Consider the following 25,658-nt stretch of genomic DNA (forward strand, 5'->3'; position numbering starts at 1 on the left):
CTTTATTTCTATGATTGTTATTGAAAATTTGAAATGTTGTTTAAAACATTATTTTTAACCTTCGTGATTTGGCCGCCATATTGGTGCCCCTCAATGAGACACCAAGATGGCGAACCCACACATTTCAACAAAATCTCTGGCATAATCAGTCGCTTGAATCTTCGTATCTAAGACTTCTTTTAGCTAGAATTTTCGCTGAAATATATAGTTCTGGCAAAGGGCGTATAGGCGCGTGATGGTTGCATGGCTGAAGAAAGACATAGGGCAAGTAGAAATGTCACATCCGTCACCTTTCCATAGCAACACGACACTGATTGGTCAACAGATGAATGTAGTTTCCTTTACAGATATCTGAGAACAGGATTCCCTTCTTATAGACATGGCTACGCGATGTTGAAGCCGGTCAGGCAAGTATGTGCTCTCCATCTTTGTATTTTTACTGCATTGCTATTTAACAATACATTACCTGTAATTTAAAAAAGATCGACTGTATTTTTTGTTCAATAAGTATTATGTACTTATTGACTGAGTTGACAGTTTATGTTTTAAAGTTTTATACATTGACCCCAAGCCGAGTAATAATATTCACAGTCAAACGAGTTCGTTCGTTCCTATCAAGGTTCAAACATCCAGTTCATTATTGGAGGTTTGATTTCCATTGATTTGCTTTGAAGTCCTCCTCCACAGGCTACTCGCTAGGGTTTTAGATGGTTTGGTTTTTGTTGCTCTTCGAGAGGGGTGGGAATCCTGTGGTGAAAACGAGGAAGACTAAGGCACTGTAGTGGCAGAGATTCTCGTGACTCGCCTTTTATTTACTCGAATGAACGTTGATTACATTTAACATGACTGTGATTGATCTCTAAATCCTTTCGATTTGATTAACACGGCTCTAGAGAGCGATTGAAGTTATTCTAAACATGTTTCAAGCGTTGATAAGACTAAGGCCCTGTAGTGGCAGAGATTCTCGTGACTCGCCTTTTATTTGCTCGAATGAACGTTGATTACATTTAACTTGACTGTGATTGATCTCTAATTCCTTTCGATTTAACGCGGCTCTAGAGAGCGATTGAAGTTATTCTAAATAGGTTTCAAGCGTTGATAAGCGGTAATATGCGATTACACTGAAACAGGATAGGATAACTTATTTCAACAGGGTGGCCCATTCAGCATAGCTGGTATCCATAGGAGCCCTGCAAAACTTATTTTTCAATTTAAAAAATGACTATTCTAAGTTCTAAGTCTACTGCACTAAATTACAATATTAGAAACGATAATAATATCTAAAAATCCTAATATAATCAAGCTAGAATTAAAACTACTAATTGGTCTTACGAAGAAAAAATGCAATAAGAAAAATTGGAAAATTTAAATATGAAACTAACGAAAAAAACAAAAGGTTTTAGTACTAATGAATATTAATATAAATGAGACTATGAAAAAATGACCTAATGAACCTTTTGAATAAATTTATACAGATGTAATTAATTTGATATTTGCTGGAAGTGAATTGAAAAGCATTGAGCCTGAATATCTGAAAGTTCGTTTACCTAAACGAAAGCTTAGGTCTTGGTAAATGCAAGTCAGATTTACGACGAGCATTGTAACGATGAACACTTGAGTTCCTTGTGAAACAATCACTCAGATACTACTTAGGGACTAGATTATTCAGGCATTTTAAATACTAGCAAACACTTATGGATTTTTCTACTTGTCTCTAAATCAGTCCAGTTCAATACTTCTAAAGCATCTTTAGAAGAGTCTCTTCTGGTGATAACTCGCATTTTGCAGCTCGATTTTGTTGCCTCTGCAAGTTTGTGCGACTACCAACGGATAAACCTCCCCATGCAGTGTCAGCATAGGTTAAAACTGGTTCAATTATACTGGTGAAACACATTTTGCAGCTTTGAAGGTAAGACCGTGTCGAACACATGAGAGAAGACCCAAGATAATTGAATTTTATGACTCTTTCAATGGTCTTTCCTTTGAGTTGGAGAATGAAATCTGCAGTGTTTTCTAACTTCTGTCTTGTTCCAAAGAGTAGTCCTTTCGTCTTGCTCTGATTTAGTACCAGTTGCCTCCATCCACAGCTCAAGGCGATTTAGATCGTCTTGTAAAGCAACCTTGATCGTACTTACATCGGTTCCAGAGAATATATGACTGTATCATCGGCATAGTGCTGATCAAAGATCTTTTTAAGCACAATGGCAAGTCGTTTATGTGATTCACAAAGAAGAGAGGCCCGAGGATAGAACCTTGCGAGACGCTGTATTCAAAAGTGTAGGCTAGTTGATAAGTCCTGTTCATTAGAAGTTGTGCATCTGTTGGCACTTTTAAAAATTATCTTAAAAAGTATCTTTTTAAGGGAGCATTCGATTCATGAATAAATTACTATATAAATATTAGATGATTTTTTTATCATAATACGTATCCTTTTTTTTAACTTTTATCTTTCTCTATCACTCTCTCTATATATATATACACCTAATTGAAAAAACGTAGTCGGGTTCGAGAAGGTCATATCATCGAAGCTAAGAACCGAAAAGGATTTTGGGTACTCAGAAATGTGTATTATATTTGCATATAGAAGTAAAATGCACAGTTAGAGCAAAGTCGGTCGACCTAGATTAACAACATGACAAAGCCATGATGCATAAAATGTGCACAGGAAGGGAAAACTGCAATACGCATGAAATTAGCATAATTGTTTGTCTTCCCATGCTCCCCTTCGGTCTTAGCGTTGATCATATAACCTTTTTTTGAACCCGACAATGTTTTTTCAATTAGGTGTATATGTGTGTTAGGTTCTTTTCATTTTTATTTTTTATTTTTTATTTTTTTAGTTTTTAGATCATATTCTTACTAAGTGATATTTATTTCTATATATTTGATATTTCTTATATTTTTTTTATATTTTAATTTTTATTCCCTCATGAGAATAGTAAGACAATGCATTGGTGCTAATTAACTGAACAAAAGAAAGTGTACAACGGAGTCTGGTAGTAGAGGTCAATGACGCCATCGTGCAAGCGTTCCATTTCTACCACTGACTTCTTTCTCAACAGGCAGCACACTAGCCAACCGTAACGCAACTTTGCTCCAAGCTACGAATTATTTGAATCGTAAACAAAGATCGGTTTTATTTCCGCCTGTCTCCTCGCCAAACAGACGAAAAAGGAATGAGATATTGCCAAAACTTCAGTCGCTTAAACATAAAACAAAGTGAAGCTCAGAGGCTAACTCATCAATATGAATAACTCTAAAGACACTGGCTGGTCATGGCTTATCTGTGTTGGGTCGTTTGTCTGTAACCTCGTCATCGGAGCCCAGATGAATTGTAGTGGAGTTTTCATGTCAGCTTTCGTCGACAGTTACAAAGTGTCAAGAGGAGAAGCAGGTATGGCATAGAGAATAGCAGGTTCAGTGTAAAATGTCATGTAAATATCGAATTAGTTAAAACTTAACCTGCATATAAAGTGAATATATTAAAGTACTCGCACTAAACCCGTGAAACAAATACTAATTTTTAGTACTAAAGAGTGATAATCAAACAATAGGAAACAAAGGATTCTGTATGAATTACTACTAATTAGTACTAAAGATTATTCACGGGTTTAGTGCGTGCACTCTATCGCGATTCACTAAATAGTTTCTTATATTTTTGAGACGACGATATTTTGTGTTATTATAGTTTATAAATTAAGGTTTCTGACTGGCTAACGCGCGACGAAAAGGAAAGCTTGAGCACGCTTGTTTTTTTGCGCCATAGCGAGCGCTCGTAAGGAGAATTTCGCTTTTAATCAACGAAAATCGGCCAGTTTTTTCGTTTTTTTTTGCGTCTTAAATTCTTTAGCATCGCGATACAAAACTAATTACGATTTCGAGACGACAATACCACGAAATATTGACAGCGTTGGAAGAAAATATATTCGGTATTGGGCTCCGTCGCTACAATCTCGTACCCAGAACCTGGGTTTCTGTACACACCAAGAGAGTATCAAGTACTTACTTAATATTCTCTTGGTACACACTTATAAGTACATAAGCCTGCTGCATGTATTTATTCTGTTTATTTAATTATTTTACTGAGATAGTATACTGAATAACGTTAATAAGGTGACACGTGCTTGTCCAAATAATTTTTCAAATCAGGATAAAAACGAAAATATAATATTAGCTGCAATTTCTTAATAATCGTAACATTTCCTGGTGTGAAACTGTAAATATGTCCAGCAAAACGTTTCAAATGCAACAAGTAAAGATTTGTGAAGCAAATCCTAAATTCTAGGATATATTCTAAAAGAAATGATTTGAATAACAGTGCTTAAATATTATTCAAACGAAACCAGTGATGAAAAAACATGTCTGAGTTATAAAACGTTCTCGATATTGAACTAGCAGTGAATTTTGATGAATAAATCGTTTAAAAGTAAATAGATTATCAGACGATATCTTTCGCCCAATTTTTAAAAAAATTGATTCTTTTTTAAATGAATATGAAATAAGATTATGTAGAGAATTTTCATAAAACTTTTTCTGTTATTTTGATCGAGTATTTTTTTTTCATGAAATTTGTCGCCAAATACAGACTTGATTAGCATGTTGTTTTTCTCGACTGTCATTTGCATATGTCAATATTATTTAGCTTAAACAATTAATAATGTACAAGGAGGAGGAGGATTAATCCAGATAGAGAACAGCTATAAACTGTCGACTGTAGGGATGAACGTATATATCATTATCACTGAGAAGGATGTCAAACTGGTGCTTCAGCACGAAATGGCAAAGAAGAAGTATTCAATCGTGAGAGAGGTTGAACAAGTTTCAGCAAGGAATGGTAGTCCGTACCTAATGTGAGAACGCCTCCAGTACAACAGAAAAGGCCAAGAAGCAAGGAGCAAGCAAAACCAAAACTTTTACCGTCTATAAGAGAATCATGGGAAGGAAAGCTCATGCATGGGCAATACTATAAAAGTGTATGAGAATATATATGAAATATATATTTGTACTGCAGTTGTAATGTATCAAATTGAGCTGAATCAGCGGGATCTATAAAAGGCTAAGTAAAGCACAGGCAGCCCAAGCGTATACATTGTACTTATTTACTTCATAAATCTTCATTTTCGTTCATTGAATTGTAATAGAATCCACTGAAACTTCTACAGCGTGTTTTGGTTGTTCTTGGCTTCACTCTGAGCGAATTTCGTTTAATCTAACTGCACTTTCCTCAGAGTGAAGCCAAGAACAACCAAAACACGCTGTAGAAGTTTCAGTGGATTTGATTAAAACTCAATGAACGAAAATGAAGATTTATGAATTCCCATATATTGTATAGTAAATCAGTACAATGTATACGCTTGGACTACCTGTGATTAAAACACACACTGACAGAAGCAGGACCAATCAGTGACTGGACTTAAATGTAGCGAACTCAAAGCCGAAACAGAGGGGTTCATAATCGCTGCTCACGATCAAAGTCTACCCTAAAGACTATATTACAACCAAATGATCAAGGATGACACAGATCCGAAATGCAGACTCTGTAATACCTCAGCTGAATCAGTGGACCAGTTAACATCTGGGTGCCCTGTCTTGGCAAGAAAAGAGTACGTTGAAAAACACGATGAGGCAGCAGGAAAGATAGACATTCTGCACATATCTTACGTAAAGCTTTGTCATTGTAGATTTTTTAGAGAAGTTAGAATACCTAAGGTTTATGGTTTAACTGTAAACGGTCAGATTATATCAACTTTATTGAAAAGTCAAGAATAAAATAATAATAATAATAATAATTAATAATAATAATTAACAATAATTAATGAATTATTAACGGTCAGATGTTTCAACTTTATTTTTTATTTTCATTCTATTATTATTATTGACAATTATTAGTGATTATCGGTGGAATATTTGCCGAACCGAAAGTCTTCTTCTATTCCTTATCATAAATCATATTTTTTTCTTTATTTCTACTTCAGCTTGGGTTGCTGTTCTCGCCTCGTCTGCAGTTTACTTCTTTGCTCCACTTAGTACCTCACTCTGCAATCGGATTGGTAGCAGAATGACAGTTGCCATGGGAACCATCATCTGTATGGTAGCTATGGTGTCATCGTCTTTTCATTCAAGTTTCAAAGCTCTGTACTTTACTTTCGGGATTTTGTGGGGCCTTGGGGCCAGCCTGTCTTACTATCCAAACTTTGTCATGTTATCGAAATATTTCGAAAAGAAAATCTCACTGGCAAATGGTATTTCGACCTCTGGGTCATCAATCGGTACGATTGCATTGTCGCCTTTGATCCAGTATGCGTTTAAACAATTTGGACTGAGTAACGGTTTTCGCATCCTTGCTTGTTTTCACATTCTGTTGATCATCCCAGTGTGTTTATATCGACCTCGCGAAGCAGACAAAACTGCAAAAATATCGAGAACTTCAAAAACGTGTAGCGACGAAGATGTACTGAAAAACACCAAGTATTGGATTTGGGTCGTTGCAATGATTTTCTTTCAACTGAATTACATGGTTCCCCTTGTTCATGTGGTAGGTTTGACGATACTAATAGTAATACATCAAGAGAATATTTAATATTCTCTTGTAATACATCAAGCAGATCAAACCAAGTAGACCCTCTTACTACGTTGGGTGTAATGCTTTTCCATTTCAGACCACTTGTCTACCACGTGCGCGTGTCATTTCCTTGATAATGATGTTCTTTAATCGAGTTGTATCCCTAACCCTTCATAGTCTCTTGTGTCTTTTCATTGTGCAACCGTGAAACAAAGAAATGATACTCTTGGAAATAGCACGTAGTCTGAACCATGAAAAAAAAAACCATTACTCTTAAGATAAAAAGGTCTAATGTCCGTTTTCTCAAGGTTGCGTGCGCAGCCAAATTTAATAAGGAGCTTGACGGGCCACGATGCCAGAACGGGAACTTTATAACGAGAATTAACACACATTTCTATGAAATTTTTCGATAAGAATGCATCAAATAGATTACTTTTCTCTTTAAATATGAAACTGGCTTCTCAATTTTACTGAATTTTCTGTTTTTCAATTGTGTGGCCCGAGAAGTTGGATGCGCACACAACCTTGAGAAAACGGTCCATTGGTGCTAATAATTGAACAAAAGAAAGTGTGCAAGGGATTTAGCAACGCACCTTTATACTATCATTTGCATTCACGGAAAGCTGCACAATGTATTGCCCATATTGCAGCTGCATTTAAACAAACTGGATGCTCTCAAAATACCAAAACTAAGCTGGACAGAAAGAGGTGTTCAGGAATGTCTCTCGCGCTCTGTTGTTAATAGACCCCTTCACAGTTCCCTGCGCCATCTTGAAAGGTAGCCGTGCCTCTGCATCGAAGCGAGACGAACGGTGAGTTTGCTATGATGGAGACGTGAATAATTGTCCAAGGTGTTAAAAAAGGTCTCTATCATTGCAAGCTCACCGTTCGTCTCGCTTCGATGCGAAGGCAAGGCTACCTTTCAAGATGGTACCGGGAACTGTGAAGGGGACTATTCGTAGGTTTCAGACGTAAGCTGTGAAATATTTATTCCATTCATGTTTTAGGTCCGTCTAGGAGAAGATATTGGTGCAAGCAAGATCACTGCTTCACTACTTATCAGCATCATGGCCGGGGGTTCATTAATAGGACGCGTAGCATTTGGTCGCGTGGCTGACCTGAAATGTTTAAGCCGGATAAACATTATGCAAATCGCTCTTCTCTGCATCGCGGTTTCTACTACACTTGCACCATTCTCACCATCATTCATTTGGCTTGCCCTCTACGGCGCTGTATTTGGACTCAATGAGGGAATATACATAATGCTTTTCATGGTAATAACTAAAGATATCGTGGGTGCTGACCATCTGGCCTTCGCTTTTGGCATTCTCTATTCGATTTTGTTCGTCCCAAAAACCGTGGGACCACTTTTCGCGGGCTTCATGTTCGATAGCTATCAAAGTTACGTTCTCCCTTTCATGGTAATGGGAGGTGTAACAGCTCTTGCGGCGATCTTGTTGTTTCTTATTCCCGCCAAAACATCAAAGGAAACAAACGTAGATGATGAGCCAGAGACTGAAATCATAGTATGCCGGGAAACGAGTGTGTGACACGGTTCAGTATACATTGGTGACAAAATGAATATTTTTGTGCATATTTTTTTAATACTAAAAGGGGCGACTCTGGGGTAAGGGGTTTGTTGGTTTATACGAATCTTTTAAACGAACCCTTAAAAAAATAACTCGTAAAAAGCCTAAATGAAAGGTCCAGGCCAATGCAACCGTTGTTGGCAAATCCTGAGTTTCACATGACGTCATTTCCGGTCTGGTGCGGAATGTTCAACAGATGAAAACTTTAGAGCGAAAACAGAGGCTTTTGAAAACCCTGACGTCATTCACACTGGCACGTCTGTATCTCGCATGCGCAGATAATGACATTACTGCATCATTTTCGATCGTATCTGCGTTTTTGAAAACGCTATAGAAGCACTAGTATGGACAGTACGTGAAGCTTTCGATGCGTTTTCGGCGAGATGAAAACGGAACGTTTCGAAAAAGCATTAGTGTGGAGGTTATTTGGTAACTGATTGGAACACAGCGATATTAGTCATTCCGAGGTTGTTGGAAAAACTGGGTCGAGTTGACATTGCAGTGCATTGTGGGGCTGTAGAGGTTATTTGGTAACTGATTGGAACACAGCGATATTAGTCATTCCGAGGTTGTTGGAAAAACTGGGTCGAGTTGACATTGCAGTGCATTGTGGGGCTGTTTAAGGACATATTTCCAAGATGGCTTTTACTTCGGCAAAGCAACGCAATGTAATAACAATTCAACCCAGTTTTTTTTCGAACTCGGAATGGCTGACTCCGCGAGATTATATTCTCATCCAATAAATTATCCTACTGGTCAGCGGGATGTGCAATGTGTGAGAATGCTTCCTTTATTTATTGTTTTGTCACAAGTCGAGTGGCTTGTGGCAGTATTTTGGACTCACGAAAGTATACTAGCTTATATTTTTGTATTCTTGGAGAAAACGAACATTTGTTTTCTCACTAAAACTCTATAAAATTCTTAGAAAACGTGCTGAAAGGCACGCATGCGCAGACGTTTTTCTCTAACGTTTTACAGGCTTGAACTGCGTAGTCGATTCTCGACTGAACTTAAGAGAGTTGAGTTTGTTTGATATGGCCGTTAAACAAAGCGCAACCGTTACACAAAGAAACCATAAATTAGTGAATGCCACTGGCGAGCCAATGATAAAGCATAATTCATCACACAATAATGTAAACAAAGTTTCCTTGACATTTTATTTATAAAGATTTCATTTACAAAAACCACTTGCGCTTACTTCAAAATAATTCTACAAGCTTAACCAGACGGGATATTTCCTTTTCGGGGGATTCCGAACCAAGAAACATGATTGAACCTCTATTACGCGGTCACCTATTTAACAGCCAACCTCAAGTTATCGACCACCAGATAATATCCCAAGAGTGGTCGCTTTACGGAGGCTTCTTAGGTTTCCATTTCCATTATTCAACATACACTGATTGCGGTCCACTAAAACGCTATTTTTTTCGACAGCAAATTGTACGATTTCTTGCGTGTAATTAGAAAGTCTGTTCTACATCTTTGATGTTTTTTGTTCAAAATATTTGTTGAAAAGCAAAAATACAGTTAGGAACTTTCGTTTGTGGAACTGACTGGGGGGATGCGATCAAGAGTTAGGTCATCGCCGGTCAGCCCCACATACACAACCAGAGGTTTGGTTAAGCATAAGAGAATATTCGGAATCTGGAAGAGGAAACTGGGGACTTTCGAAATGCAACATTCCCCATCCTTTAATATTATTGGCCAGACAAGATCTAACTGTTAACGTCATGAAGTGGAATGAAACCGATGGAACTATTTTCTAATAATATCTATTTTAGGGGGTTATATATCAAAACACCCCCTGTTTACCGGCACTTAACGTCACCGGCCTAACTATTTATCTAAGGAAAGGTACGGCTTTTATTTGGAAGGGGGGGGGGGGGGGTACTGTTGGCTGGGGGATTCGCAGTAAGCTTTTTAAAAATAAGTGTAGCCCTCCTGCAAGAGAATGCCTTGTCAAAATAAAAATGTTTGACCCTTCAAAACTTTGAAATTTCTACTGATGGTCTTCCCCTCTGGAGTCCCAACCCTTCCCCTTGCTAAAAAGGGTACCATTCCTAACAACCCACTTTATTTGTACTTTTCTATCTAACTATACATTGGCTGATACATCAGCTTTCTTATTAATTTTCAGAAGCTAGAAAAGAAAAACTATTTCCTATAAAGTTCGGTTGAAAAGAACCAAATGAATTTTGGTTTAGAGGAGAACTGGGCCTCGAGAAGCAATAGCACAATTTAAGAAGGTACATTTTGGGAAATACTCGCGAAACTAAGTATCTTTGTTTTTCCGAGAGAAACACCAAAATGCAATGCGTTCCGCTTATTGTAAAAAAATTGATGCCAATGGAATCTTTCACTCTGGGCGTAATGTCTTCCCATTTTAGACCACGTGTCAATCAACCAATCAATCAACTGTATTTAAAGAGGGTGACGTATTAACCCAGTGAGTTATTTAGGCTTACGGCCCTCATTCTCTCCGATAAGTATTCACACTTTTGAAGTTTGAAATTATAAAATATTAATATAATAATGGGTAATGATGAAAGTATCTGTAATCCTCTGGGGTTTTTTTTAATTATTTCAGAACGCGTGTCATTTCCTTAGAGCATCATTTCTTTGTTTACAGTCAAACAAACTCGTGCGTTACTATCGAGGTTCAAAAAATCAATCTATTATTGGAAGTTTGATTTCCATCATGCTTGAAACTTGCATTAATGAAACGAACGTTGTCAATTCAAAATCTGGGATCGGATTAAAAATTTATTTAGTTCTTCACAAATTCGTGCAAAGCCAAAATTGTTTTTACAGTTGTAGCTACCATTTTCAAGTTATTTATTGGGTGTGTCCAATCACAAAGAACATTCTGATGTTTTGAGGTAAATACCGGGATTGAAATTAACAACGTTCGTTTCATTAATGCAAGCTTCAAAGCATGATGGAAATCAAACTTCCAATAAAAAAATTAATCTTTGAACCTCGATAGGATTGAACAAAATATTCGACGAAAAATTCTGTGGGCTGAATACTTTGATTTTAGTTTTTTGATGACGTCACGCGAAAAGCTTGATTTCCAGTTGGATATTTGAGTTGGATTTTTGAATTTTCAATTTATTTAAAATATTTATTAACATTGAAAAAATTTCTTGTTTTAAGTGACCAAAATCTGAATATCGATACCTTATTCTTACTAATTTTCGCGATTTCTAAAAAATATCGCGAAATTTAGAGCTTAATACGCGCGAAAAAAAGATTTTGCGAAATTAGTACACTAATTTAGTAGTTTTAATCAAATTTTTGTTGCAATTGCGAAAATTATGAAGGAAGGAAGGAAGGAAGGAAGGAAGGAAGGAAGGAAGGAAAGAAAGAAAGAAGAGAATGGAGCAACGAACAACCAGAATGACAAAAGCCCTATTTGGTAAACGAGGAGAATTCTCTCTTGACATTCCAGACAAGCAGACAAAAGCAATGATTAAATATTTCTGACATTATATTCAACCATTATATTCAACTTCTCCATGTCACCTCGACTTCATCTGTTCTAAACCTACAAAACATAAGAGAAATGAAAATAGAATAGTGATAAATTGGTGTAGTTGGTAGTGCAACCTCGTTCCCAGGGCCCTCTCACGCAGAGAAGAGAAGACCCTGGCGTTGGCTGGTCACGTGACAAATCCGACACCTAGCATATTCGGGTGTTTTGAAAATACCGCTGAAGAAATAACTGGAGGAATGCGGGCACATTGAATAGGCATAAATTAAATATGGCTGTCAACTCGAATAAACCGGTTAAGTTTTTAACAGTGCTTTTGCTGTGCACCTGCTGTCGTTTGAACCTGTAGTCAAAAGTTGATCATTTTGTCAACAAACGCTTCCCATTTTCGGCATATAACGGAATCGGTTTCTTCGATTCTTACACCACATGTAGTTAACACTTTTGGTCGCTATTTCTTTTGTAAGTCCAGATTTACCAAAAACTCGTAGTAAGTGGCGAGTTTCGACTTCATTCCCACACAGACTACAAACAGATATGCATGATGATCTTTTTTCTTCCTGTCGGTAGTAAACTTTCTTTGGCGTTTCTCCTTCCTCCATCACTTTTGGACGTACGAGATTACATTTAGATAACAAATTTACATTTAAATAACAAGCTTGAGTGAAATTACATACCCTGTTTATGATAAGAAGCTCGAGAAACCATACCCTGTTCAGCGGATCATCCCCGTATAGTCCATATATGGGAGTACCCCCCCCCCCCCCCACCCGGGCCCACTGACTAACTGACTGACTGACTGACTGACTGACTGACTGCACTGACTGACTGCACTGACTGACTGTACTGACTGACTGACTGACCGACCGACCGACCGACCGACCGACAGACCTACCGACTTACAGACCCACTGACTGACCAACTGACTGACCAAATGACTGACCGACGGATTGGTAGTTGTTTGAATTGACGGAATCATTGACATTGGGATGTAATGCTTTCTTATTGAATGTCCAATGGACTAAAGACTGACCTATCGGCATATCATCCAATTCAACAGCATTATGTGAAGACCCAGAACTACAACAGTTCCTCGTAGATTTAAAGAATAAAGTAAAAGCAAACAAAAAACAATCAGGAAAACGAAAAAGAAGTAACTCTAGATCGTAAGTACCCAGTGTCTACAATCATAAACTTTACTTCTTTACTCTTAGATAAACCTGTTTAATACGGGCAGCCTGGTAATACGACCATTATCTGGTCGCCTAAACCAACTTGGTCGCAATATCTTTTGTTATCTATTCTACTCCAATATAAAGATATAACTAGCTAAAAACTAGTGTGAGCTGCGTCGGTGTTTCTAATGAAACAGTAATGATGAAAAGGTAAATTATACACCGTGAAAAGATGAAACAACTTACTAGTTGTTTCATCTTTTCACGGTGTATAATTTACCTTTTCATCATTACTACTCCAATATATAAATGTTCTATTCCACGTATCTTTCTATTCAGGCTGTCAGTCAAGAGAACAAGCTTGAAGGACAAGATCAGCATATCTCACAACGAAGCCAAGGCTGAAGCCATTCTGCGTGTGCATCATCAACTGGCCTTTCTTCTTCCTGTAAGTAGCTCGCTTTCTGATTGGTTGCTTGTGATTTGTTACGCTTTTGTGATTGGCTACTATTGATTGGTTACGCTTTGTGATTGGCTACTATTGATTGGTTACGCTTTGTGATTGGCTACTATTGATTGATTGGTTACGCTTTGTGATTGGCTACTATTGATTGATTTGTTACGCTTTTGTGATTGGCTACTATATTAATTGTTTATACTTTGTGATTGGTTACCCGGTATTGTGTGTAAAAATTAAGGTGGACATGCTGAGTCCTTATCCTTTCGCCCACGTCTTTCAAAAATCTTAGCTTTAAAGATTGTTCTTGCATGACTAGCGGAATTGAATACTATAGCCAACGAGGGGGGGGGGGGGGGGGGGGGGGACCGGAAGTTTAATAGACCCTTCTAGCTTGGACGTAATATTTTCCCATTTCAAACCACATACAGAGTATAATTTCTTTGTTGTGAAATATGATCGTCCGGGTGAGTGTAGCCTTGAAAAAGACTGTTGTTGGTGGTGACTGACGTTTCGCCGACCTGAACGGAAGTCCTCTTCAGAGTCCAGTGAGAAAACGAAGAGAATATAATTTCTTTGTTAAACGGTCCATAGACTTTTTTGTATCATGCTAAAGTAGCAATCGAATATATTGCAGAAAGGAACTGAGGCCAAACAGCAAGAACAAAGTAACAAATCAATAGACATCACACCAGCAGCGACCGCAGGCCAAGCAACACAGAACTCCACCACCAAAGCCACGAACCTTCCCACCAGTAGACAAGATACCAGACCAGAACAGACTGACAAAACTTCGAGTCTTACGAGATCAAAGGGCAAGGAAAATATCGACCCTGTTACTAGAGACAGCGGTATGGTTGCTAAGGACAAGAAATACGAAGAAAGTGGGGCCAAAGAACGAAAAGGTAGTCTCAAAATTTCTGTCGAAACTTATACCACGTCTATTAATAACAAACCAAAAGAAAGCGAGATCAAACCACGTTATCCCAGGGCAACGAGGTTACCAAGAGAACCAAAATCTGATGTTTCCATGGCAACCTCTGGAAGCAAGGAAGCTAGGATGTCAAGTTGACCGAGAGGTGGTTCGGATTCCAAGCAGTCTTCACCTCCTGCTTGTTCTGTTGTTACGATCTCTACTCATTCAGGTTCACCAGAGAGAAAACCTGATTGTGCACAACCAAGAATTCCAACGGGGACGGCGGATAGCAAAGATTCTTCCAGCCCGCAGCGCCATTCCTCTTTGCCCAGGAAGCCATTAACAGAACGAGCATCCAAAACAGACAGCCCTAGTAATATAGTTGCGAGGGAGAGTTCAATGAGTCGCTGTAAAACAAAAGAGGAGCCGAAATCCAGTAGCAATAGTACAATGGATGTGAACTCCAATTCGAAGCCAGACAGAGATGCAAGACTCAATTATTCGAGTAAAAAAATCAGCATTTCAAGTGATCATCTTGGACCCAGATCGGAGACTGTGTCGTCTGGTACCGGTAGTTTACCCAAGTCGACCAAAACACGTCCCGCACCCCCTCCCCCCATACCCCGGTCATCGGGGAGTCTCAGCCGAAGTCACGAGCCGGAAGATACTTCAGGGTATCCTGATTCATTCAGTAAAAAGTCAGGGAACTCGAGGGAAAATATCTTGGATGTTGTTGCCACTGGACGCTTAGGTATGTGTGAGTTATGTAGGTTGTTTTTACAATGATTTTGATAAATTCTTGGCCGGGGTTTCACAAGACGTCATTTCCTGTCTTGTGCAAAATGTTCATCAGCTGAATCACAAGTTTTGAATAGGATTCTTTCCAGCTGACAGCACATGGTGGTCAATGTTTGACCAATAGACCTCCTCGGCTCTGGAGCGCTCGAGCGTAATGTTGTCCCATTTCAGACCACATGTCATTCCCTTGAAAATAAGATTCTTTGTTTGAGTTGTATCCATATTCATGTGTCTTGTCATTTGCAACCGAGCGCAAACCTTAAAGAAAGAAATGATACTCTAGGGAATGGCACGTGGTCAGAAATGGGAAAACATTACGTCAGAGCAGAGGAGGTCTATTTTGAGCAGATAATGAAATTCGAAGACTTTTATCAGCTGCTTGAAACCCAGAAATTATTATTTTAGTTTTCTGAGCCAACGATGTTTTTGGTCCTCGCCAAGTAGTGAGGGACTGGGCGAACTCAGCTTTTACTGCTTTCTTATTGGCTGATAGGATAATTAAGGAGAACTGAATATAGAGTCCTTAGTTTCTTAGTGGCCTCAATAGACCTTTTTACTGATACAGCGGCCATGAGATGCCGAGGGGACAAACGTAGAAATTTCAAAAGCATAGAATGACGGGGTTATGTTTTCAAATAATTTGAAGTCTTGATGTTTCAAATATTGTTCTATAAGTGATATAAAAATATACCATAACACCTGTGCAGTCTATAATTTTTCCAAAGCTGCCCTCTCGGCATCATATAATTAATGTTTAAAACAATAGTATTCAAAATGGCCGCCGTATCGGTAAAAATGTCAATTGAGTGTTTTTTATTCTGTTTTTACCATCATCTTGTCATCACCATCGGCACTACTATTACCATTACAATCACCTTCACCTTCATTAACATGATCAATATCATTGTTATCACCATCGCAACCACCAACCGAAAACCATCAATATGTAACAACTCAGGCTTAAAATGTATATCTCACACTTGAGAGTCATATCTCTACTCAAGCTACTTTCACGCACTTCACACACACATCGACATATCCATGGCAATCAATATCACCATCATGTACTGTCTGTCAACATCATTCTTATGTACTTCAATACACTCGACGAAATAATGGATTTGGTCATCATATGTCCGCTTGGCAAATGTTGGGCAAATATGGTGCTCTATATTTGCCCATACATTTGCCTATGCAGGCAAAGGTCGGGGTAAATTTCTAATAAATTTGCCATTGCTTTGCCATACATCTGAACACATGGGTAAATATGTTATATATTTGCCCTTAGTTTAGACGCATTTACCCAGTGGGGATATATGATAACCGTTTTTGCCCTATATTTGCCCTATTGTCAAATGAAGGGCACATATGAAATCAACTTTGCACTAGGCTTTGCCCCATATTTACCTGGGGAGCAAATACAATACCCCAAACTGAGTATATCCGATGTGAGGTTTCCGTTTCAATTTATTGCAATCAAAACTTTTCAAACAACTCAATAATTTTTCAACTGAATTATGATGGATGTTGGCTTGTTTTTACGACTTACGAGGGGGGAGTGCATGCAGGTCCATCTCAGTCATATGTGTCAATTTTTTCTCCTAACGCATGACATCAATGTTGCGACCACATTAATTCAATCATTGTTTTGCTTTGATGTCATGAAAGTGAGGTTATATGCGTTGATACACACAGGAAAAAACGCGGACGATGTATTTTTAATATGCGTAAGTCGTACATGCGTTTTTTCCAGTGACAATAAGAAAACTCATTAACCCATTAACCTCAGCTGCATTTCAAACCGCTAACATCTGTAATATTATTTGAAGCATCAATTTTGTTTAGTCTAAACATATGAATTCATCTTTTTTATTGGCAATATATGCAATTTCATTCATAATTATTTTAATTCATCTAATTTTAAACTCATCAAAGAATTCATTCAATTTTCATTTTGACTATCTAGTTACTGATGCACAGTTCAAACAGTTTATTTTTGATAGCTTTGAATATTTTTCCTGGATGATACTTTACTGTCATCTCCATCATCCGTACAATTTACGTTGTAAAGGACAAACAATTAATACTCTTTCTTTGTCAATAACATCGTAAGCAGCAACAAACTGGCTGTGTATCCTTTGTATGGGAATGAATGTAGAGGGCCCTTCCATTTCAAACAAGTTTCTGCACCAAATTTCATGTGGTCTGCCAATCCTGTGTCTTTCTGGATGTCGCTGATACCATCGAACCTTTGCCATACACAATGATTCCTGCTTGCCATCAATTATAATGGTTTGTTTAAGAAAGAAATCGACAACACCGGGGCGCAAGTCAAATGAATCGGTCTCAATACTGCCACTATATTGGCCACACCAACTTGCAAGAATGAAGGAAGAACGTTCCAGTCTAGAGTCAGAGGACCCTAGCTTTGTCCCCGAATATCCAATGGTACTAATTCTCTCAAACGTATCGGTAACACATTCAATGACCGAGTGTTGAGGTAAAATTGTTTCATAAGCTTTAAAGAGATATTCTGTATAGTCATCATCAAGAACATCAATGGATCGAGGTGAAAAACATGAGTATGCATTCATATTGCTCCACTCTAAGCAACGTAGTACTTGACCAACTGAAAGATTAAGTGTTGATGGTATTGATGGGATGCTTTCGCCAAGTGTTCCTACTTGTTGTGCCTCCTGAAGAAGTTGAAATACTGGTTGGAAAGTTTCTCGAAATCTCTCTGGTAAAGGGATATCTCTTAGTTCATGCTTTTGGAGAAATTTTCTCATGATTTGTATTTCAACAGATCTATTGTTAGTTCGAAACGCTCCTAAAATCCCATTGAAACGTTCGAAGCTGAAAAGCCAAAATGAATATACAGGCCCGTAATCTAAAATACATTGTTTGAGGTGCAGGTGTAGATGCATGTTTGGCGTAACACGTTCCTTTCCATATCTTTTTTCAAACGATTTACAAAATTCCACTAGGTAATCATGTCCTTCTTGTAGCTCTTCAGTTGTAATAAGTGGAGAGCAAAGGTGAAAGCAGGACAATACGAATAACCTCCACAGCTCCAAATCATCTGTTGGAACGATATTCCAAATGCAGAATACAGAATACAAGAGAGTCCATGTTTTCCACTGATCAGCAGTAAATCCTCCAAACGATGTTGATATCTTTTTCGGGAGACGCCCAATAAATGATGGTGCTTTGACGTCATCTACCTTTTCCTGGATTTTATTCAAATTTTCTTTAGAAATAATTGGCGTTTCAGCATTTAGCCATACATTTTTCATTAAATGTTTTGCTGTCCCTAAAAACAAATTGTGCATAGGATCAACAACATGGTAACGAGTACAATCGAAGTAAGGCAACTGTAAGAGTTCAGAATATCTTGTTCCAGTGGAAGTTTCAATTTGGTTTCGTTCATCAGCGGTTGTTGCATTGAGTATTTTCTGAGCCTCTCTTCGGTGCTCTTCATTTGTCCTTGGTGTATCGTCATCTTCGAAACCTGAAAAATCCATGCTACTAAAATCTCCGGGAAAAAATCTTGTGCACTTTGAGCACCCTCGGTGAGCAGTACATCCTAAGAAACCGCAAACTTTTCTTAGTGCAGGAATGTCACAAGCAATACAAAGGAGGGCAGCTCGAAAACATCTTGCTGTTCTACTCCCATGAGGCCGAACTTGGATGCCTTCGTGCCACAATAAGTTCAATTCGGCTACAAGTGGTTGTAAGTACGTATTGATATTCAATTTGGGCTCGTGTGGACCAGGTATTACCCCAACTATTATTACGTTTTCCTCTTTGTACCTTTCTTTTCTCGGAAGATTTAGGAGGACCATATATATGACTCCAACGCTATAGACACTGTGCTTAAAAGGCTGAAACCCGTCAACATTCAGCATAAAAGCATAATTATTAGGCTGGGCAAGGAAAGGAATGCCGTTAAAATATTGCCAATCTTTCCACACTTGGCCATCGTAAATATCAACTAAAATATCGTCCGGTACATTCCGATTTCTCCAAATCTCACATTTTTGTACAAAGTCTGGTCGCTTAATAAAGTGAGTTAGAGTGTCTCTGATGCTTTTATAACAATAAACTTTATGTGGGTACAATTTCGTCTGTCCATTTTTCAAACGAATTTCCTTAAGCAATTCCGCTCCACAAGGTGTGCGGCGAAACAATTGACGGTGATTCGGAAAAGCAATGTGAGAACATGGTTTAGCAATGACACGCCCGAATCTTGTTGTTATGCAGTCTTGAAAACGGTATAGGGTGTCGCATTTCGGACAAACAACATACTTTGAATGCTTATCTTTAAAAGAAAGATAATTTTTCAAGAGTTTGAAGGAGCTCGGGAAAACCAATACTGCGGTTGGGAAAATGATTGGCGAAAGCTCACACAAAACCTCAAAAATCGCTTTAAAAAAGGCGAGGAGAATATCAATGCCTCGGTCTGGTACAGAAAAGTATGCAGACCAAAAGCACACAAACAAGGCAATCCAGTTAATAAGGGTCACTCGGGAACTTGCTTCGACGGCAACGCTTATTTCTGCACTAGATTGTTCAAAATCTCTTTCTACGTCTTCGATATCAATATCCCAAGTTTCAACCAATCTCCTTCTTTCATTTCCTCTTATCTCTTCATGGTCAGATTCACTGTCCAACTTGTCATCCCAAAACACTTGATCTTCTTCCTCAAAGTTATTTATTCCGTCTCCTTTAAACATAAGCAAATACGATGTATTTTATTCATTCGGCATTGCATAACTGCAACATAGTATAAGATAAAGTCTGAAACCATTATAATACTAGAAAAAAAAAATGTCAGTAAAAAAAACCTCATGGGCTAAGGGACCGGTCATTATTTAAGTTGGGGGGGGGGGGGGGGAGAAAAAATTGGGGGGGGGGGGGGCCTGAAATTTTTGCTAGTGAAAGTCTTGAAATTTAAAAATGACTTTTAGGGAAAATTTTTAAATTTTTTACTACAATCCATGGGGGGTTTTCGATAAACTTGGATGCCTTCAAAGGGGGGCCTTGAAATTTTTTTGCGTCACTGACAATTTCTCCTCCACCCCCCCGCCCTACCGCCAACTTAAATAATGACCGGTCCCTAAATGTATAATTTTGACCCAAATTTTGCTCTGAAAATAAATGATTTCCATTGAAAATAAAATATAAATTTCTAAGTCAGCAAAACAACAATTTATAATTCGTAAAAAAAAAATGATAAATCGAAAATAAAAAACCCAAGAGACATATTAAATAAATTACTTATAATTGTATTTCTCTAACTTGACAAACATGTTTTGCCGGATACCATGCTATCTCAGGATGACCACAGTCATGAATTGATTTGGAGACAAAAATGTACAGCAATATCCATTTGAACATAGTAAATTCTTTTTGGCGTTTTAAATGAGTTATCTCTAGCTATGATTTTATAAACTCTTTGAATGAACCTTTCTGAATGAACACTGAGGTTTTAATGGCAACCATAAGCCGATTACTTAATAATGCACCCTTCTTAAAAGTAACGGTGAAAACGAGGCTAAGATAGAAATAGAAAAGAATCATTTGTACCTCTAACTTAATCTCGCTTCAATAACACTAATGCTTGGTAGTAAATCCAATAGGGGAGCTAGATCATGTGCAAATCAGCCGCTTGTTAAAGATTCAGTCTTTTATCTATGCAGTTTGACTTTAACATTTAAAGATTATATAATCTAATCATCAAATAAACGTATAACATCAATACCTTTTTGTGAAGTAGCTGGTAAGAATTCGTCACTTGATGGTTGGTTTGTATTTGGCACATCAGAGGAGTCTTGATCAGTTTGGTCCAAAACGTTTATCTCGCTGTAGTCATTAGAAGAAGTGTCGTTCTGGCCGTCAATCTCGTGAGTGAAAATACTATCATTTGAGTCTTCGTCGTCATTCCGCTGTAATTGCCATTGATTTGTTAAAGGATCATAAAATTCTTCTTTGTGACGGCAAAATACTCTGTAATGTAAATCTTCGTTACAATGAAAGCAATGATAACGCTTTGACATCGCAGAAGACATTTTGTTTTCCAGAACTATATAATTAAAAAGACGGTGTGTATCATTGGGATAATTACTCAAAATCCAAGCATTTTGAATGGCTAACAGCCATATTCCAGCGTAATAAAGTTCCACGTCCATCAACCACATGCCACTGGACAAAAGCACGCCGGATCTTTATTACCGCGCCCTTTTCCTTAGAGCTGTCACTGTTGGCGGCAGATAATGGTACGATGGTTTTAGAGCTAGAAGCTAATCAAGTTTATTGCAATGATATTTCGTGAATCTAGGCTTTAGAAAAAAATTCATAACTTTATAAAATGGAGCAAATAGCTTTAAGATAATAGATATATTACTTAACATGAATCCTGGATACAACTTCAGCATTTTTATAAGACAGTTATTCCTTTTTTTATTATTAGACTTCATTATATGAACGTATATGTCATCACAAGTCACGTGATACGCCGTGATAGATAGGGGGTAGATTTGTTCGGTGGATGTGCTTATTCGTTCATTCGCCTTTTGGTCACAAACAGGTAACAAACTCTGTCGGTCATCTAGTTTCCCGCACATTCTATATCTTTGCTTATAAATTGCGTTCATTCGTCGCGATCAAAAAATGGGAAGAACATCTACACCTTTACCAGGACGCCCAATGCCAATCCATTCTGTTACTGCAACTACCAGTACAAGCAGTACCAGTAGACATACTGAAAATGGCGCCAATTCTCAAAGGCTTAATATACTTATTCCCTCTGTCCCTGGTGGTAACGAGGATGTGCTAAGAGAACACAGAAATCGCCTATTGCAAGCAACAAGCGAGAATGAGAACGTTGACCCCGACAGCGAAAAAGAAGAAATTTCTTCAAATTTCGAAACGATTGTGAAACAGTTTAAAGAACTGCAAGCACAAAACCGCCAAATACTAGCCGCCTTAAAAGAAAGCCAGCAGAACAAGGACAACAGCAAGACCAAGATTACTGTCTCAAAGGCTGTTGCAGTAAGTAAAGTGGCAATATTTAAAAAAGCAAGCTATTTTTATTGATAATTTTACTGGGAATTCTTGGCGCGAAGAGTAGTTGGTATAATTATGCAGCGGTATAATTTATGCAATGCTAAAATTGGCGGGAAACCCGCCATGGTAGTGGTTAATGCTACCAAACTTTACTATTGATTTCCAATAACAAGACACTGAATGATAATGATAATTTCCTTTCTTGTAAAGGAATTGATTTGATTTCGATTTTTTTCCCAATATTATACAATCACAGCCATACAAATAATGAAAACATTATTACTATGTCTAAGAATAACTTAAGGTACATCTTATGATTTTAATGAATTATATTATGTTATTACAGTCTGAAGTACGCTTGGTAGCAAAGAAATTACGGGACAGGGAAGAAAACCCTCTTATATGGGATTTTACTAAAGCGTAAGTATGAAAATTTAATAAAAATGATCTTGTCTGAATCATCCATAGTTTCTTTCCATATTAAGTTTCCACTTACCACTCAAATATGGCATTTCCTAATTAGTTTCAGAGATGACGTCAACGAACAGATTAATAACGCAATAAGGGATAGAGTTCTGAATGTTCATAAGGATGTCTCTGCCGTCGAGTTAGAAGGTATTTATGTATTTTATATTACGAAGTGCAAAAGGCGAAAGGCCTTATGCACCTATCAAAGTTAACCCGGGGGGGAGGGGCGAGGACAAAGGGTGGTGGTGGTCGGGGGGGGGGGGGGGGGGGGAGGGGGTAACGAAATCCTTTTAGAAATATTCAAATGCCGAAGGGAGGGGAAGCAGTTTGAAATAAAATAACATGGAAAAAAAAAAAAAAAAAAAAAAAAAAAGAAAAAAAACGAAACAAAACAAAACAAAGCAAAAACAAATGGATGCTAAAGGAGTAATTGTCGGCCAAATGCCAAAATTTCTAACAAATTTTGTCTCAAGTTTTAATATATGGGTACTTGATATAATTTCAGCTGCCCTTAAAAGTCACTTTCTGACGAGAAGGAAGAGAAACAAAAGAGAGCGTTCAGGGGCCCTTGGAAGGCATCAAAAGATGCAGCGGAAAACACAAAGAAAACAAAATGTGAGTAAACTGAATTTGCAACGATTATGACTTTGTTTAATAAGAAACTTTGACTGACGGTGTTTTTTTTTTCTTTTTTCTTTTAGCTCCTAAAATCCAGATCCAAGGCAGCGGACTTGTCAACCTCGCTATCACCAGGGGACAAAGAGAAAGTCAAGGCAATTATGAAACTGGAGTATATGTCATCAGAGGAGTCGATGTCAGAGGCGGATGACCAGGCTGATGACGATACAGCGGACAGTGGCTCTGATAACGAAGGGGGCCCTACTAAGCAGAGTAAAGTTTTAATAAAACACCCTCTGCCATGGAGAAGCCCCCTAGCTAATCAGTTCATGGAAAGCATGGACCGAAAGGCAAAAAGGAGGCTGTCAGAGCGCAGTCTCACCATGCTTTTGAAGCGGAAAATCGGGGAGCCGTCAAGACGCCCAAGGCCATCTGGAGGTCCCGAATGGGCATTGAGAGCCTAAAGGTTTTTATCAAATCAAGGGCACTGGGACACCGAACGTGGTTGGGGTTTCTACGAGTTTTATGAATTAAATCTTGTGTCACTGTTCCTCCGTTCCTTTGGCCTGATTTCTAGGGTTTTCCTTCTTCTTTCGATTACTTGAACGTTATACTCGTTTACTTGAAGAAATCCAAAGGTCAAACGGTATAGCAGCGGCTATTTAAGCCTATTGACCTTTGGATTTCTTAAAGTAAACAAGTATAATGTTCAAATAATCGAAAGAAGAAGGAAAACCCTAGAAATCAGGCCAAAGGAACGGAGGAACAGTGACACAAGATTTAATTCATAAAACTCGTAGAAACCCAACCACGTTCGGTGTCCTTAATTAAGTTTTTGCAGTTATAAATGAAGTGTACTACTACAGAATATCTAAAAAGAATCGTACATAAGCCACAGATCGATTGACAACTAAATATATTATGATCTCCTTTCACAAATTCTGTCACAAGATGAAACAAACACCTATAATTAATTTACAGAACTAGCATTTTCAATTAGTTGTAGTTAACAAATTGTTCATAGTTAATCAGTCGTCAAGAAAAGGAAATTCACAATAAAAATGTTTCAGTATGATTTATGTCTTTTTTCCTGCTTCTTAGTATAGGTTAGCTATGTTTAAAGTATGAGGTGGTTGTCACGACATATATCGTTTCTATTTTTTTTGGCCTGCCATAAGTGACAATAGCTGAAGACTGATAATATAGTTAAATTTAGCAAATATGATGAGCATAATTCAACTGAGCAAATATGGCTAAGACGCGCTGGTACATCTGAGGCATTAAGGGGGCATTAATCACATATACGGTCAGAGCATATCGCATGGTATACGTAAGGCATAAATCACATATACGGCCTGGAAAAATACAGGGTATATGTAAGGCATTAATCACATATACCGCCTGGGCAAAGACAGGGTATATGTAAGGCATTAATCACATATACGACCTGGGCAAAGACAGGGTATACGTAAGGCATTAATCACATATACGGCCTGGGCAAACACAGGGTATATGTAAGGCATAAATCACATATACGGCCTGGGGAAACACAGGGTATATGTAAGGCATAAATCACATATACGGCCTGGGGAAACACAGGGTATATGTAAGGCATAAATCACATATACGGCCTGGGCAAAGACAGGGTATATGTAAGGCATAAATCACATATACGGCCTGGGAAAATACAGGGTATATGTAAGGCATTAATCACATATACGGCCTGGGCAAAGACAGGGTAAATGTAAGGCATAAATCACATATACGGCCTGGGAAAATACAGGGTATATGTAAGGCATGAATCACATATACGGCCTGGGGAAACACAGGGTATACGTAAGACATAAAACACATATACGGGCTGGGCAAATACGTGCACATATCAAATGAGCATTCACATTTACTACCGGGTAAATGTATGGATGATATGATATCTGCTACATATTTGCCGTTTGGGATTTTACTGGGCCATACGGACTTTGCCATCTGTGCCCATGGGATAAATGTGTAGGTACATATCATATACAGTCACTGGGCAAATATTGTTTACTATTAGTCAAATATGATATTTGCCCATATATTTGTCTATATGTTTGCCTACATGACAAATCCATTTTTTCGTCGAGTGATACTGAATTTCTTCTTGTATTTTTTCTTCAAGGACCACAAGACACGAAGCCAGTTTCTCCTGGGGATGTAAAAATAGAAGCTGCCGCAGGAACAGCTAAATACACCCCAACCAAGGAACCGTACAGTAAACACCATGAGCAGCAGTAAGGGGGACTCGCGGTCAATGTCAAAGATTTACGGGTTTTACAGGCGGTTTAAGGAAGGCGCCGGCAGCGGGAATAAGCCGCGCGAGTCCCCCTTACTGCTGCTGTGTTGGGAATCAAAGATAAGTGTTTATAAAAATGTACGATATATATACGATGCATGAATGTAAAAAGTTCACCAATGACTTCTGTATAATTTGCCTAAGATCCAAAGTTAACATACCTAAGCCCAAGGGTTTCT

The 25,658-nt window shown here is 38.1% G+C and overlaps 4 protein-coding genes across 6 annotated transcripts; 3 read left to right on the forward strand and 1 right to left on the reverse strand.

The window, feature by feature from the left end:
* The first annotated feature begins 72 nt into the window (after positions 1-72).
* On the forward strand, positions 73-9,338 carry LOC116297434 (monocarboxylate transporter 10). 3 transcript variants are annotated; one of them, XM_089033855.1, is made up of 4 exons: positions 73-411; positions 3,063-3,394; positions 5,976-6,535; positions 7,570-9,338. In XM_089033855.1, exons 2-4 carry the CDS (start codon positions 3,247-3,249, stop codon positions 8,110-8,112), a joined length of 1,251 nt encoding a protein of 416 aa, XP_088889981.1. In that variant the 5' UTR covers positions 73-411; positions 3,063-3,246; the 3' UTR covers positions 8,113-9,338. The 3 variants fall into 3 exon arrangements, with proteins under 3 accessions (XP_088889981.1, XP_088889982.1, XP_031561518.2); XM_089033856.1 differs by lacking the exon at positions 73-411 and adding an exon at positions 1,515-1,909; XM_031705658.2 differs by lacking the exon at positions 73-411 and having other exon boundaries at positions 2,927-3,394.
* Positions 9,339-12,679: 3,341 nt separating this feature from the next.
* Positions 12,680-25,469, forward strand: LOC116297427 (uncharacterized; the record flags this gene model as incomplete). Its single annotated transcript, XM_089034038.1, is given in 4 exon segments — positions 12,680-12,810; positions 13,159-13,267; positions 13,914-14,943; positions 25,306-25,469. Coding segments are annotated over 4 exon segments (1,386 nt in total), but the record flags the coding sequence as incomplete, so codon positions are not given.
* Positions 16,971-21,190, reverse strand: LOC148909201 (uncharacterized). Its single transcript, XM_089034625.1, has 2 exons — positions 20,755-21,190; positions 16,971-19,716 (listed from the first exon to the last, which is right to left on the reverse strand). Exons 1-2 carry the CDS (start codon positions 21,188-21,190, stop codon positions 17,036-17,038), a joined length of 3,117 nt encoding a protein of 1,038 aa, XP_088890751.1. The 3' UTR covers positions 16,971-17,035.
* On the forward strand, positions 21,329-23,832 carry LOC148909202 (uncharacterized). The gene is made up of 5 exons (XM_089034626.1): positions 21,329-22,043; positions 22,405-22,478; positions 22,582-22,673; positions 23,032-23,141; positions 23,228-23,832. The coding sequence occupies exons 1-5, from the start codon at positions 21,663-21,665 to the stop codon at positions 23,606-23,608; spliced, it is 1,038 nt and encodes a 345-aa protein (XP_088890752.1). The 5' UTR covers positions 21,329-21,662; the 3' UTR covers positions 23,609-23,832.
* Positions 25,470-25,658: the final 189 nt, after the last annotated feature.

This window comes from Actinia tenebrosa, unplaced genomic scaffold, assembly GCF_029948245.1.
Source record: "Actinia tenebrosa isolate PJP-AT-01 unplaced genomic scaffold, QUT_ActTen_1.0 PGA_scaffold2__45_contigs__length_23673736, whole genome shotgun sequence".
In the NCBI taxonomy this organism is placed as follows: domain Eukaryota; kingdom Metazoa; phylum Cnidaria; class Anthozoa; order Actiniaria; family Actiniidae; genus Actinia; species Actinia tenebrosa.